The sequence below is a fragment of the Phlebotomus papatasi genome, chromosome 2, assembly GCF_024763615.1.
Source record: "Phlebotomus papatasi isolate M1 chromosome 2, Ppap_2.1, whole genome shotgun sequence".
Lineage (NCBI taxonomy): Eukaryota > Metazoa > Arthropoda > Insecta > Diptera > Psychodidae > Phlebotomus > Phlebotomus papatasi.
The window spans coordinates 30,837,835-30,851,954 of NC_077223.1; the positions used below are offsets into that span (position 1 = coordinate 30,837,835).

General features: G+C 33.6%; 2 protein-coding genes across 8 annotated transcripts in view; one reads left to right on the plus strand and one right to left on the minus strand.

The window, feature by feature from the left end:
• LOC129803435 (uncharacterized) overlaps nucleotides 1-14,120 on the minus strand; it is a 124,289-nt gene that overhangs the window by 79,241 nt on the left and 30,928 nt on the right. For all 7 annotated transcript variants that reach the window (XR_008751862.1, XM_055850002.1, XM_055850003.1 and 4 more), the window contains exons 6-8: nucleotides 12,457-12,617; nucleotides 11,810-12,379; nucleotides 11,229-11,287 (exon numbers count right to left, since the gene is read on the minus strand). Coding sequence is in view for 6 of the 7 variants with exons in the window: in XM_055850002.1 (XP_055705977.1) it covers nucleotides 11,229-11,287; nucleotides 11,810-12,379; nucleotides 12,457-12,617 (790 nt within the window). In the remaining variant the exon portion in view is untranslated. The remainder of the gene's footprint in view (nucleotides 1-11,228; nucleotides 11,288-11,809; nucleotides 12,380-12,456; nucleotides 12,618-14,120) is intronic.
• Nucleotides 1,476-5,423, plus strand: LOC129803448 (telomere zinc finger-associated protein). The gene is made up of 2 exons (XM_055850026.1): nucleotides 1,476-1,785; nucleotides 2,279-5,423. The coding sequence occupies exon 2, from the start codon at nucleotides 3,778-3,780 to the stop codon at nucleotides 4,951-4,953; it is 1,176 nt and encodes a 391-aa protein (XP_055706001.1). The 5' UTR covers nucleotides 1,476-1,785; nucleotides 2,279-3,777; the 3' UTR covers nucleotides 4,954-5,423.

The following is a 14,120-nucleotide window of genomic DNA, read 5'->3' on the forward strand; positions in this document are numbered from 1 at the left end:
ATTATCATTTAAGCTCATTATGGCAATGTCAAAAGTCACATATTTGTAATTTCTGGGAATATGAATGACTATGAATTTTATAAAACAAATTGGACACCTTTTGACTAAATGATTTTTGATTTTTTATTTAAAAAAACAATGAATTGCATCTCTACAAGGGTAATCGTTTCATTGCAAATTTACATACAGATGTTTTTTTTTTTTTTTCAATTAACAAATTCATTAACATATTGAAATAAAAAGGGGTGCCAAAGCGTCCCATGCTTTACGAAACACTCGAATTCTTGACTTCGATGCTACACCTCAAAAGTACTTTCGCATCATTCACCAATTACCGGTTCACAACCGATTTGAGCCGTTTCATAAATCACTCAAAAGATCGCCCAAAATAGCTTAGAATCAAAATGATTGATTTTCGAACAAAAATTAATTATCAGTCTCTTTTATTTTAGAAAATAATGAATATTGAAATTTTCGTTTTGACAAATTTTGCCCCAATCTCCCCTACATCGTTTTTAACCAATTTGGATTAGAGATTGAAAATCCTAATATGGAGGAAATATTTTTGATGAAGAAAAAATGATCAAAATGAATTACAGAAAATGTTTTCAAGTACGATTGTCTTAAGAGGGTGCAATTCAAAATTGAAAGTCGATATCTCTAACCATTTGTACTCTATCCTAAATTAAAAGGTTTATAAAGCGACCAAGTGGATCTTGTTAAAATCGTGTCAAATGAATGTTATTTTTCAATTTGACAAAACCTTTTTCTTTATACAAAACAAAAAAACAGTGGCCGAAATTTGGTACAATTCCCCTATGTATTTTCTCTGAAAACCCCAGATTTGCAAAGTTATCAAGGACTTAGATTCCTCTTCAAGTTCAAACAATAAAAAAAACAATAGCTATTTAGGAAGATTAACTCATTAAGACATCACACACCAAAAAGCATTCTGTATTAAATTCTACAAACGTGTTCAAAATTCTTCCACAATCATCTTCATCGAATTTCCTCTCCGTGAAATTTAATCAAATCACGCTTGAATGATTGAAAAACAATTCAGCAAAATGAAGAACAAACAGATGAATTTTCAATTGAATGATTTTCCGAGGTTTTTTTTTTAACTGGTGTACACTCTTCATCATTCTCTCCCACCAATTACCTGCGCAGATTGCTCTAACCAATATTTAATATCCCTTCACTAATTGGGAATTGAGAAGCTTCTCAAAAAGTAAAAAAAATATAAATAAATAAAGGAACTTTTTATAAACTATAAACGTTATTTTCCTATTAAATAAAAATAAAAAAAAAACAACCTTATTTGTAGAAAAAAATGTATTTTCCACCGGAAAATTTTAAGGGGAAAATTTGTAAAAGAGGAGAAATGTGCTCCATGGTAAATTGTGAAACCTTTCATCCTCAGAAATGATATAAAATCTCACGTTCCATCCGAAATACCCTCAGTTGCAATTCAGACATCTGCCCCTCTGCATTTTCCGCGGGTATCAGTGAGAAAACCCTAAATTTCAATAATTTCTCGCACGAAGGGACAAATTAATCAGATAAAATAAACTTCTCCACAAGAAAATCTCATTATTTGTTAATGATATTCAGGACTTTTGTGAATTGTGTTTATTTTTTACGTGTACACACAACATCGAAAAAAAAACGAAGTTTATTATAAATGCGTGCACAAGAAGTGAAGAAATACAAAACGCACCATCAAATTAATTACAAGTCAATTAATTATTCATAAGTCAGCATGAAGCAAAATGTTTAAAAATTGTATGCCACAGAATTTTTGTTGTTTCTTCCTCATTTCAATTTTTTTTGTCCAACAATCTCTTGCATTCTTTTGTAAAATTCATGACAGAAAGCATTATCCTTCCGAAAAAAAATCCTCCCTTCTTTAGCTCATCATCTCTTCAATTACAATTTTTTTTGTCACATTCCACAAGTCAAACAAGGAAAATTAATCTAAAAGAGGCATTTCTCTTCTTTATGGATATATGCAATTAAAAATTCAAATGAGAGAGAATAATTTTGCAGAGAAATATACGGATGTATCCATTGAAAGATCAAAGAAAATTTCTCTAGAAAAAAACCATTTAGCACATTATATTTTTATGGTGTACTAATTGGTGAAATATTCATTAAGTATGGATAGAATAAAATAAAAATTTGCATAATTTTCTTAATCTAATATACACTTGAAAAAAAAGAACAAAAAGCAATCCAACAAACATTCTTCTACAATTTTCATAAATATTAATTTTAGTGAAGTTTTGGGTGAATTTAAAGACAGTTAAAAATTCAATGAACAATGGGCTGAGACAAATGCTTAAAAATCTACTCAAAGTAAAAGTTTTTGGAGACAAAATTTCTCCAAAAAGATGCTCAATAAAAGTGACAGTAAGAAATAAAAAACGAATGAAGTTAAATAAATCTTCAATGAACTATGGACAGTGTGAATAGCTAAAAGGTCAATTTAAAATAAGTTTTTGGAGACAAAATCTCTCCAAAAAGATTCTCAATGAAAGTGACAGTAAAAAGTGAAACATGAATAAAGGCAAATGAATTTTCAATTATCAATGAACTGTGTGAATAACCAAGATTAAATCATATTAAAAGTTTTTGGAGACAAAATCTCTCCAAAAAGGTTTTCTTTTCTTGAAAGTGACATTAAAGGTGAAAAACGAATGAAGACAAATCTTCAATGAACAACGGACTATGTAAATAATCAAAAGATCTATTCAGAATAAAAGTTTTTGGAGACAAAAACTCTCAAAAAGATGCTCAATAATAGTGACAGTAAGAAATAAAAAACAAATGAAGCTAAATAAATCTCCAATGAACTATGGACAGTGTGAATAGCTAAAGTCAATTTAAAATAAGTTTTTAGGGACAAAATCTCACCAAAAATATTCTCAATGAAAATGACAGTAAAAAGTTAAAAGCGAGTGAAGGCGAAGGAATTTTCAATGACCAATGGACAATGTGAATAGCTAAAACGTCAATTTAAAATAAAAGTTTTTGGAGACAAAATCTCTCCAAAAAGGTTTTCTTTTCTTGAAAGTGACATTAAAGGTGAAAAACGAATGAAGACAAATCTTCAATGAACAACGGACTATGTAAATAATCAAAAGATCTATTCAGAATAAAAGTTTTTGGAGACAAAAACTCTCAAAAAGATGCTCAATAATAGTGACAGTAAGAAATAAAAAACAAATGAAGCTAAATAAATCTCCAATGAACTATGGACAGTGTGAATAGCTAAAAAATCAATTTAAAATAAGTTTTTGGGGACAAAATCTCTCCAAAAAGATTCTCAATGAAAGTGACAGTAAAAAGTTAAAAGCGAGTGAAGGCGAATGAATTTTCAATGACCAATGGACAATGTGAATAGCTAAAACGTCAATTTAAAGTAAAAGTTTTTGGAGACAAAATTTCTCCAAAAAGATTCTCAATGAAAGTGACTGTAAAAAGTTTAAAACGAATAAAGGCAAATTAATTTTCAATGACCAATGGACTGTGTGAATAGTCAAAAGATCTACTCAGAATAAAAGTATTTTGAGACAAAATCTCTCCAAAAAGGTTTTCTCTCATTAAAAGTGATATTAAAAGTGAAAAACGAATGAGAACAAATAAATCTTCACTCAACAATGAACTGTGTGAATAGTCAAAAGATCTACTCTGAATAAAAGTTTTTGGAGACAAAATCTCTCCAAAAAGATTTTCAATGAAAGTGACAGTCAAAAGTAAAAATCAAATGAAAAAATGTTCAATTATTGGAATGTGGCAAATGGACAACAAATTCCTGATCTCATTCTGGACATTGGAGCACCTCCAGCCAAAAGATATGCTGTTCACAGTTCAGTTATCATCCAACACAGTCACTACCTGAGAAGTCTCCTGGCAGACTGTCGAGGAGATGCATCCGAAAAAAATCTCTACCTTCCAACAGTCTCCAGTGAACAATTCAGCATCCTCCTCAACTACATGTACACTGGATTTCTGGACATAACCTCAGACACGGTATTTAGTGTTCTTCTGGCTGCTCACACCCTTCATATGCCCAAAGTCCTTGAGATATGTACATCATTTATGCTGCAGCATCAACTACGTGATGAATGGCCGGGAAGTTACTTAGGAACAGGAACTGGAACTATGCCAGCAATTGATAGTGATCGAGACATTGAGAATCAGTGCGTGAAAATAGTCAAACCAATCGCCAGTAAAGCCAGAAAAACAGATTTTAACTTTATCTCTTCCCCATCGGCCTGTATACTTCTGCCAAGTGCTTCAGAAACACCCTTTCGGGCTGTCAATACCACCACAAATAACTTGGACGATGAAAAAGCCACCAAAAGTCCTCCTCATAATCCCAAGGACAGAAATAGCCCTATAAAGTCTCCTCAGTGTGAAGATAGTTGCTCAAGGAGTGAAAATCCACCAAATTCATCCCGAACCATCGTGGATATTGCCAGTTGCGATGGACCCGTTCGTTTCCGAAGGGTTCTCAATCTGGCAATTTTTACCGATTCTCCTTCACAACATCATCCAGACAGTGAAGAATCCCAAGAAATACCCTCAATCTTCCGCAAAACATCAACAACAGGCAAAAAGTCAGGAAAGAGTCATCAATCCCCAAAGAATTCAACAGGAAGCCAAACCAATGAAATTTTCTCATGTCTTCACTGCAAACACACCTTTCGTTCCCAATATTGCTACTTGAAGCATGCCAAACGTCATCTCTATCCACCTGATACTCCCAACAACATCCCTCAATCACCACCCCAGCAAACCCCAAAATCCCCCATAGCTCCCGAAGAAACCACTCAAAGCACCAATGTCCAATACTATCCTTGCAAAATATGTGGATGCAAATTTCCTAGTTATTACTTTGTGCACAAACACAGGAAAATGTGCCACAGAAACACCCACGAAGAATAATAGCCCCAAACAATGTAGCCCCCCCCCGCCCCCGCCCCCCATTTCCAAAAGGGAAAAAGGAATAGAGAGAATGAAGAGAGTGGAATGCCCCTCACAAATCAATCGATTCACCAATACAATTATGAATAAATAATATTTCCTACTGCACACACAAATACACATATCCACCTTCCTCCCTAAACAACCCCCCCCCATATCCCCCCATCCTCATACCCTTAAAAACAATTGAGATGAAAAATCAGTAAATAAACAAATCAATACAATTTATCTGATTTTAAGCAAACAACTCAACTCTGTACAACACCCAGCAACATTTTCTCCATCAAACCAACATACCAAATTTTTCGATATGGATGAAGGTCGATTTATTAACGAAAGGAAAACATGATTCGTGAAATTTTGCACGAAGAGTGACGAATTTTATGTACAAGAGAACATCTAAGACATATCATAATAAAGAGACTAAAGAGATGTTGTTTTTTTTTTGTTTTTCTTCTTTCTGAAGATGAAAAGGCACTGGCCCTGGTTTTAATGACCTTGTAAAAACTACGCAAAAAAAATTGAAATTCCATTAAATTCACTTTATGAATCAAAGTGGAAGGATCAAGCGACAACAGCGCCACTTTGGATCATCTACTGAACTAAATAGGGCTTCACCCAAGGCAACCCAGAAAGAATTTTAGCTGCAAAGGTGAATTTTTCGTTAGAAATGCTACTTTAAGCATCTCTTGGAATTAATTAGGGCTTAATTAGACAAGACGATGAGATGGAAAAAAAATTCACAGAACACTGAAATTCTTGAATTTAATTCAGTCCTCTGAAAGTTACTTTTACATAGTTCGTTGGGAAAATTAAAGTTATTTTGAGAAATCAACTCATTCGGGCATTATGTGAAAGCTTGTTTAACTTCGTTATAATTTTCCAATATTTACTAGTAGTTCACATCACAACCAATTTGAACCAATGTATAAATTATCACAAAAGATTAAACAAATATTGTTACTTATATTAGCAACTGTGCTAACTGCGTATTGTATGTTTACGACGTGAAAAATGTTTCATGTTTTTGTTGAAAAATCCACTGTAGAGTAGACTCTCTCTCTCAAATGGGCATTTGGGGTAAAATGTCATCCGGTTTATCGATAGATTTGGGCGTCAAAGCTTTTGTAAATTCCACAAAAAGCGCTCAATTATAAAGGATCACGATAAAAAAGGAAGAACTACAACGAATTTGAGCAAATTAGCTTCATTAATTAAACGTGAAAATTATTAACAAAATTTTTCGCCCGATTGAAAAAGAGCCGATTGAGCGAGAGTCTACTGTACTGGCATTGTCTTGCACTCAATAAGAAGAAATGCTGATACAAGGGATAATAAAATAGAATTAAAGAATGTTAGTTCCGGAGAAGAAAAATCTAAAATCAAGGCCTTCAATAACCATCACGGGAAATGATCGTTTTATTAGACGTCGAGTCCGGGTGTTCCCCAGAACATCCAGCGTTCCTGATAACAATCTACAGTAGACTATCGCTCAAACGGTTCTTTTTCAAACCGGGGGAAAAATGTTGTTGACAATTTTCACGTTTAAATATGAAGCAAATTTACTCAAATTCGCTGTATAGTTCCTCTTATTTTATCATGATTCTTTATAATTGAGCGCTTTTTGTGGAATTTACAATGGCTTTGACGTCCAAATCTATCGATCATTTGGATGACATTTTGACCCATATGCCCGATTGAGAGAGAGTTTACTGTACTCCTTACCGCGATCCTTTGCTTACCTAACAAAAGCAACGCTTTTAAAAAGAATCAGTGCCGCTCCGAGAGGCATATATAATGTAAATATCAAAGGGGGAGTGGCTTTAAGCTTTTATAAAAAAGCTCTTTTCTTCAGATATTGCATAATTTAAAATATCAGCTTTAATTTGAACAAATATACAAAGAGGCGTGGCCTAATTTTTGAAACTGTGGCCCTTGAAACCGCCATCAATAAAGTTGCCGAAATAAATAATGGTGTTATTCCAATAAAAAATGAACATGTTTTTTTAGCACTTTACTGTTCATAAGCCCTTCTGCATAATAGAATTTTCTTATTGGTGCCTGACACGACTATTTGGTGGTTTAAGAACTTGAGAACAGTAAAATTCTAAAAAACCGTGCTGAAAGAAATTTTCTCCTGAACATTTTCTTAGCACATGACTGTTCCCAAATGTTTCTGCATTATCGACTTCTCTTCATGTTGGTTCGTGTCTCGACTGTTTTTCCCAGTCAACATTCTTTCCGTACAGAAGTAGATCTTGAAAAATTCGAAAATCTATTTGAAGATCCAAAAAAGACTTTCTTACTTCTTAACACTTTCGCAAGGTGGCGGAAGTAACATTCTGTTCAAATTTCGAAGTGCTCAAGTGTCAAAGTGTGACGGTCTTGACATTATTGTGAGGAAAAAAACTGAACAACAACAATTACTGTTCTTGACCTATTATGCAATCACCCTATAATCACTGAGTAACTCTTTTGCCAGCTTTTTAGTGTGATATTTGATAAATTTTCCCCAACTTGTTCGAAAATTTTGTATGAAAATTCGAAATTGAATTTGAATTCTTCGAACTTCAACGACTTTTTGTGCAAATAGAGTTCCATTTACCTTTCATCCAAGACACTATTGGATAATCAAAATCTACTTGTATTTGGGCTCAGTAACTCTCATGCCAGTTTTCTAGTGTGATATTTGATAAATTTTCCCCACCTTGTTCGAAAATTTAGTATGAAAATTCGAAATTGAATTTGAATTCTACGAACATCAACGACTTTTTGAGCAAATAGAGTTCCATTTACCTTTCATCCAAGACACTATTTCAGAATCAAAGTCTACTTGTGATCGGGCTTAGTCTGTTTTTCGGATCTTCAAATAGATTTTCGAATTTTTCAAGATCTACTTCTGTACGGAAAGATTGTGTTCCACACACCTTCCAAACAGTCGTGACAGGAACCAACACAAAAAAAGGTCGATAATGTAGAAGCACTTATGAACAGTAAAGTGCTAAAAAGACGTTCAGGGAAAAGATTATTCCTGTTTTTCATTTTTTATTCTAATAGCACCATAGTTCGTTAGTTGCTACGTAGGTTATGGTGAGCCTAGAAGGGAACCTAAATGGGTCATAAACCGATAAACATAAAAAATACGAAGTTGGAAATTACTTTTGTTATACACTCGTGAGTACGATATTTTTCGCTATGAATTGAACCGCTAAAGAGCTTCATTGAGATACACAAATAATTCGAAATGACTTTTGGGGTGTAGGATCAAAGTCACAAGTTCGAGCATTCAGCAAAGCTGGAAATCTTATCTCTTTTTTTCTTTACAGTGAATGAAAATTTTATTTAATTTTTTATAATTGATTAAAAATATAGTCTACATGAAAATTAAAAATATTTATCGTAAAATACGATTCAGTCTCTATAAAGAGCCAATAAAGATTCGATGTTTGTCTGATATTTTTTTAAAAGTATGGTGAGGATCTCACTGGCGCAATATGCAAGACCGTTGGTCTTGGGCGGATGAGATCTCTGACCCGACTCTCACAGTTGTGAGTTCTGAGTCCCGTCCGGTGAAAGCGACTGAATGTTTAGAAAAAAGACATTTTCACTGTGATATAACGTAATAAAAATCTACTGACTCTTCTCAACAATTCCGGAGCATGGAAGAAGCATCCACACTGCTGGGAATGCGCTTTTGAGCGGTTTATAAACGGACTTAGCAGATTCTTCCAACATCGGTTCAACAACAATATAACATGATTACATTGTAACTATATTTCCCGATACGATTAATTATAATAGGGATGGAGGGAAGCGAAGTAGAATAAACCCAGTAAAATGGATATTTCAATGTGCTTTGGAATTAATGCAAATGAATTATTTTGTGCAAATCACTATTAAATCACGATAAATACACTTTTGCACCAAAAATAAAAATAACTCTACAAAAATAAGAATTTTAAGATTTTCTATGTACTTCATACCCTTTACACAGTCACTAGAAGTATTTAACAAAAAATTCCAGAGACCCAAGAACCACTTTGAGGAACTTCAAGAACTATTGCCTAAAATATTTAACAACTCAAACCATTAAAAGGCGAAAGTTAAGATTATTAAAAATGCAAAACTAGTATTAGCCTGAACTATTCATCGCTAAAATTTCATTCTCTTCAATTATAAACTTTTAGTTATTATTTCTGAGTAAACTTTACCCATTTAATTGTCAATTTGAGCCAATCCATGTGAAGCAATTAGAGCCTTAAGTGTAATGACCTTCACAAGGTTCTAAAGAATCACCTGAACTGAGATAGAAAGCACACACTTTGATAACTAAATTTAGTCAAATGAGTTGTTATACCCAAGAATAACAATAAAATTAAACAAAGAAAAAAGAAACGCTTTCTGAATGAATCATTAATGAATGTTTTAGAAAACACAAGGCAGTTTAATTTAGTAAACTTTTTCGTAACGCAATTATTTTGTTGCTTGAAGTTCACAAATTTAAAGAAATATTGTTTATAAAATCTATGTTTTTTTCACTTATTATTCAAGTATATATATTTCGATCCTTTAAACATCAAAGGATAATATTTTTCTTCAATTTCAAAACTCTGAAGCTATGAGAAAAAAAATACGAACGCTTTTATCGCTTTTATCTATCCGTTCGTCTGTAATGAGATCTATAGATCAAACAGTTACAGATATCGACTTGTAATCTTCGAGGAACCCCCTATAAGTTATAAAAGGTGAGTAACCCAAAGGGTAACTATTTATTTATTTATTGCAAATTATTTAGCATAGAAATGTTCCTAGAGATATGGAAACATCGAAACATTTCTGTTAGTGCAAAATGTTTCTGAAAACCCGAAAACATTTCTAGGAACAAATAATTTTTTCTTGAAACATGAAAAACTAGAACACGAAGACATGGAATCCCAAAAATGTTTCTGGAAACATTGCTGTATTTCCTGTAAATATTTACAGGAAATACAAAAGTGTTTCAGAAGGTTACCTAAGTTTCCGGAAAAGTGGAAATGTTTCTGGGGTCATGTTTGGAATCAGTTAGAATTCGAAACGGTTATAAACCGATAATTCATAACCGTAATTCATTAACTTCATTGGACGATTTTTTTGAGATATTTATAAATCGGTTCAAATCAGTTTTGCATCGAACGGTAAATTACGCAAAAGTACTTTTGTGATTTAGCATTTAAGTCACTCATTTGAGCATTTCGCGAAGCATGGGCGTTCTGCCATCCTTTTTGGATATATTTTAAAGGTTCGCTAGGTGGATATGTCGTCCATATACGAAAATACCATTGAATTATTTCTAATAACGGTTTTTCAAGGTCACACGCTTAAAAGGCTCCAGAAAGCGTATTTCTCAGACGAATGGGGTTGTGTTTCGGCTCGTTGGAAAGGTCTTGAAATTCCTGACAAGCCTGAACCGATTCCAATCGGTTATGAATCGCATATAATTCGGTTATGAATCGATCATGAACCGGTTATTAACCGATAATTAATTTTTCTTCGAAAATCAATTAATTAATCCTAAAATACCTTTGAGGCATTTAAGCCACGAGTTCGAGTTGAAAAGCCTGGCACACTTTGCTATGCATTTTTGCTGTCTATGATATTTTGGAGTTTTTCAAGGTCAAACGTTTAAAAGGCTCTAGAGAACGTATTTCTCGGACGAATGGGGTCTGTTTCAGCTCGTTGGAAAGGTCTTGGAATTCCTTACAAGCCTGACCCGATTCCAATCGGTTATGAATCGGTTATGAATCGGTTATGAATCGGTCATGAACCGGTTATTAACAGATAATTAATTTTATTAATTATTAATTTTTTTTGGTCTCTGTGATATTTTGTGGGTATTTTTAAATTAGTTATAAAGCAATCCAAAATACAGCGATCTTTCAGAGAAGACACATTTTGAGTCTTTCAAACTTATTAGCACTTGAGTGTTTGACAACTAAATCATTTAACACAGCTTAAATTTTCAGGATATAAGCATCAATATTCACAACTTCGATCATTCGAAAATGTTTGGAGGCTTTGCCATTATTTTTACGTATTCCAAATTCAATCATTATTTCCCCAAATATTCTTTTCTTTAAAAGAAATCTTGTAGCTCCCTGATAGCAACATCCCGGAGAAGAACAACCATTACAAAAATCTCCCTTTGAATCCTACAAAAATCACCGGTACAAAAAAAAAACAATTTAACAAACACTTACCTTTATCCACTGCAATGATTTCCGTTGAGTCATCTTTACCAGTTCTTTCCAGTGTGATGCTGCGTGACGGAAAAAGCAAATAAGTTAGTTAAGATGAGGAAGGCAAAAAAAAACTCACAATTTTCAAAAAACTACATAGAAAGATCAATTCTCTAGGCATCTCTCTCTATCGCGCTATCGAACTCTTGTGAAGATTGTCTTTTTTTTGTAAGTCTCTGACGAATACATTAATCACGCCTCACCCAGAGAGTCATACACTGAGAGAAATCCGAAAAAATTAAAATAACATTCCGGAAATGTTAATTTTACCCTGCAGTATTGATCCGAAATCGGTGTAAATATTATGCTTTTTAGGTGTATTAGGGGTTAAAGTTACCCTTTTTTCATGTTGACTTTACCCTCAAAAGGTGTAAAATTAACATTAAAAAATGTTGATATATTTTTACACCTAAAAAATGTTAAAGTTATGAGGAAAAAAAGTTAATCGCACCCTCTTTTTTTCTCAGTATAGGCATTACTTCTTTTACTTTGAGAGACACACAAGATGGAAATTTTTTTTTCAGATTTTTAAGGAGACTCACCTCAAATCTTTCTTCGTGGTCGACTGTGACTCCATTGGATGGTGAGGCACTGAGATACTGTCAATTGCACCATAATCTGCACTGGGCTTCGGTTCACTGGCCACATTTGCCGTCTCATTTGACGCATCATCCTTTCGTGCAAAGCCAGAAGAAGAAAAAGACTCCGATGGTCCTTGATGGTTATTCTCACTTCGACTCTCACTACTTTCTACATGATTCTGACCAGCTGCTGCTGCTGTTGTTGTTGTTGTCACTTGATTTGTTGTAGCCTGAGCCGTTTGGTAGCTCTGACTGGTGGCTTCTCCATTGCCATCCCCAGCTGAAGCACCATCCTGACTCGCAGGTGTTGACGACGATCCCAGTAAACTATTCACCGGATTCTGACCCATCAGAGCCACACTGACATTCGTGGAGCAAGCTGTGGCTGCTGTGCTGGGTCCTGATGATACTGGTGTAGCTGTTCCACTCCCCGAAGCACTATTTCCCGCCCCACTTGACTGATTGCTGGCCGATGACGTTGCTGCAGATCGATCACGTCCACCAATTTTTTGCTGCTGCTCACGTTGCAATCTCCCGTAGAAAAAAAATCAATGAAAAGTCAGCAAAAAATTTGCAAAGAATCCAATGAAAAAAATCATTATATCTACCTCGTAGTTACGCCCGTTGTCAGTGCATCGATAATACATTGGGACTGATTTATTGTCGACTTTTGAGGATTCTTCGAACTTCTCGTCCTCTGACGTGCTTTCCGCAGCAGCTGCTTGTAGTTATCCGTTTTCTTACTCAAGTAGTAATATCTAACACAGTCCTAAAAAAAAAATTACATAATTGCACCAATTACTAAGGGTACTATTTTAATTTTAAATAGAAAATTGAACAATTCCAATTCACATTGCAGGAATATTGTTGTAAAATTTCCTAATGAAAACCAGAGAGGTTAAGATTGAGGTTATATTCGACATAACCTCAAAAAAGAGTTACCGATCAAAAGGTAAAAGAAAGTCAACTTCCTTAGCAGCAGTATATAAAAAAAATACCGAAAAAAACTATTATAAAGCAATATCCCGGCTAACACAAGGTAAACTGTTACTAGCGCAATAATAACTTAGTCGAAGTTCATAAATTAAGTCCTTAATAAGTACCTATTAACCCTCTAACGGTGTTTTCTTTATTATGCGAAAAAAAGTTCTAAAACAATGTTTTCTAGGATAATTATGATCCAATAAAGTCGAAAAAACCATCCATTCTTCATTATCTCTTTTAGTTTAGGCGCTAGGTGAGAAAATATAAAAAATTTTTGAAACTCTTTTTGCTTCTAAAATTCACATTTTTAGTTTTTTCAAATTTTTTAAATAAAATATACAAAGTAGAATTAGATATCTTTCAGTAAAAAATAAATTTATTTTAGTCAGATCACTAGAAATCGGTATTTTCCTTGAAATTGGAAATGAGTTTTTTGCACAAATATTTTTTGTTGCTTTTTCTCTGACCTATCACACAAAGCTGGGAATAACAACAAAACGAAGAGTCAAAATGAGTTCAAACCTTCAAGAGATGTTTATAAGACTAGGGTAAATGTCCTAATTCAAAACCATTTCCAGACGCTTTAACTTTGACAGAAGATTCAACACATTAAGTTCATATTTTTTATAAAGAGAATTACATAAATTTGCTCCTTGATTTTTCTAGAATGTTACTGTTTAGTTTAAGTTCTTTATATATAATATGAAAACTTTTTAAGTACAAGAAAAATACGCGAGCGTAAAATGCTTCTATTGGAAACATATTAATCCAAATGGAGACAAAGGAAAGTTTCTAATTGGAGACAAACAGTGTAAGTGAAACCGCGACGAAAGGCTTCCAAAACCTTGTTAAGTTGCTCTTGAGTGCAGGATTTGTACTTATTCCTAGTCTTTTCTCCTTTCCCATCTAAAAGAATAAGAAAATCTCTCCAAAAAAAATCATATTTCCGGGGTTTCCTATTGAAGCATTAGCAGACACTTCAGAAAAAACCCTTTTTGTTCACGAAATAGGTAATTATTTCATTTGAAAACTTCACGTACCGTTGACAATAAAGATTAGCACTTAATTTAACTAAAATTAGCCAGAAATATGACATAAATATTATGACTAGCGCACAATAACTTTTGTTTGTAAACATATTTTCAAAATTTCCCATGAGAATGAGCGAGATGACTAGATCTAGATCTCACTCACTCTCATTAAAATGTCAAAAACATGTTTACTAAACAAAAGTTATTGTGCGTTGGGCACAAGGGGTTACTCAAGATCGAAAATTTGTGTCCATATT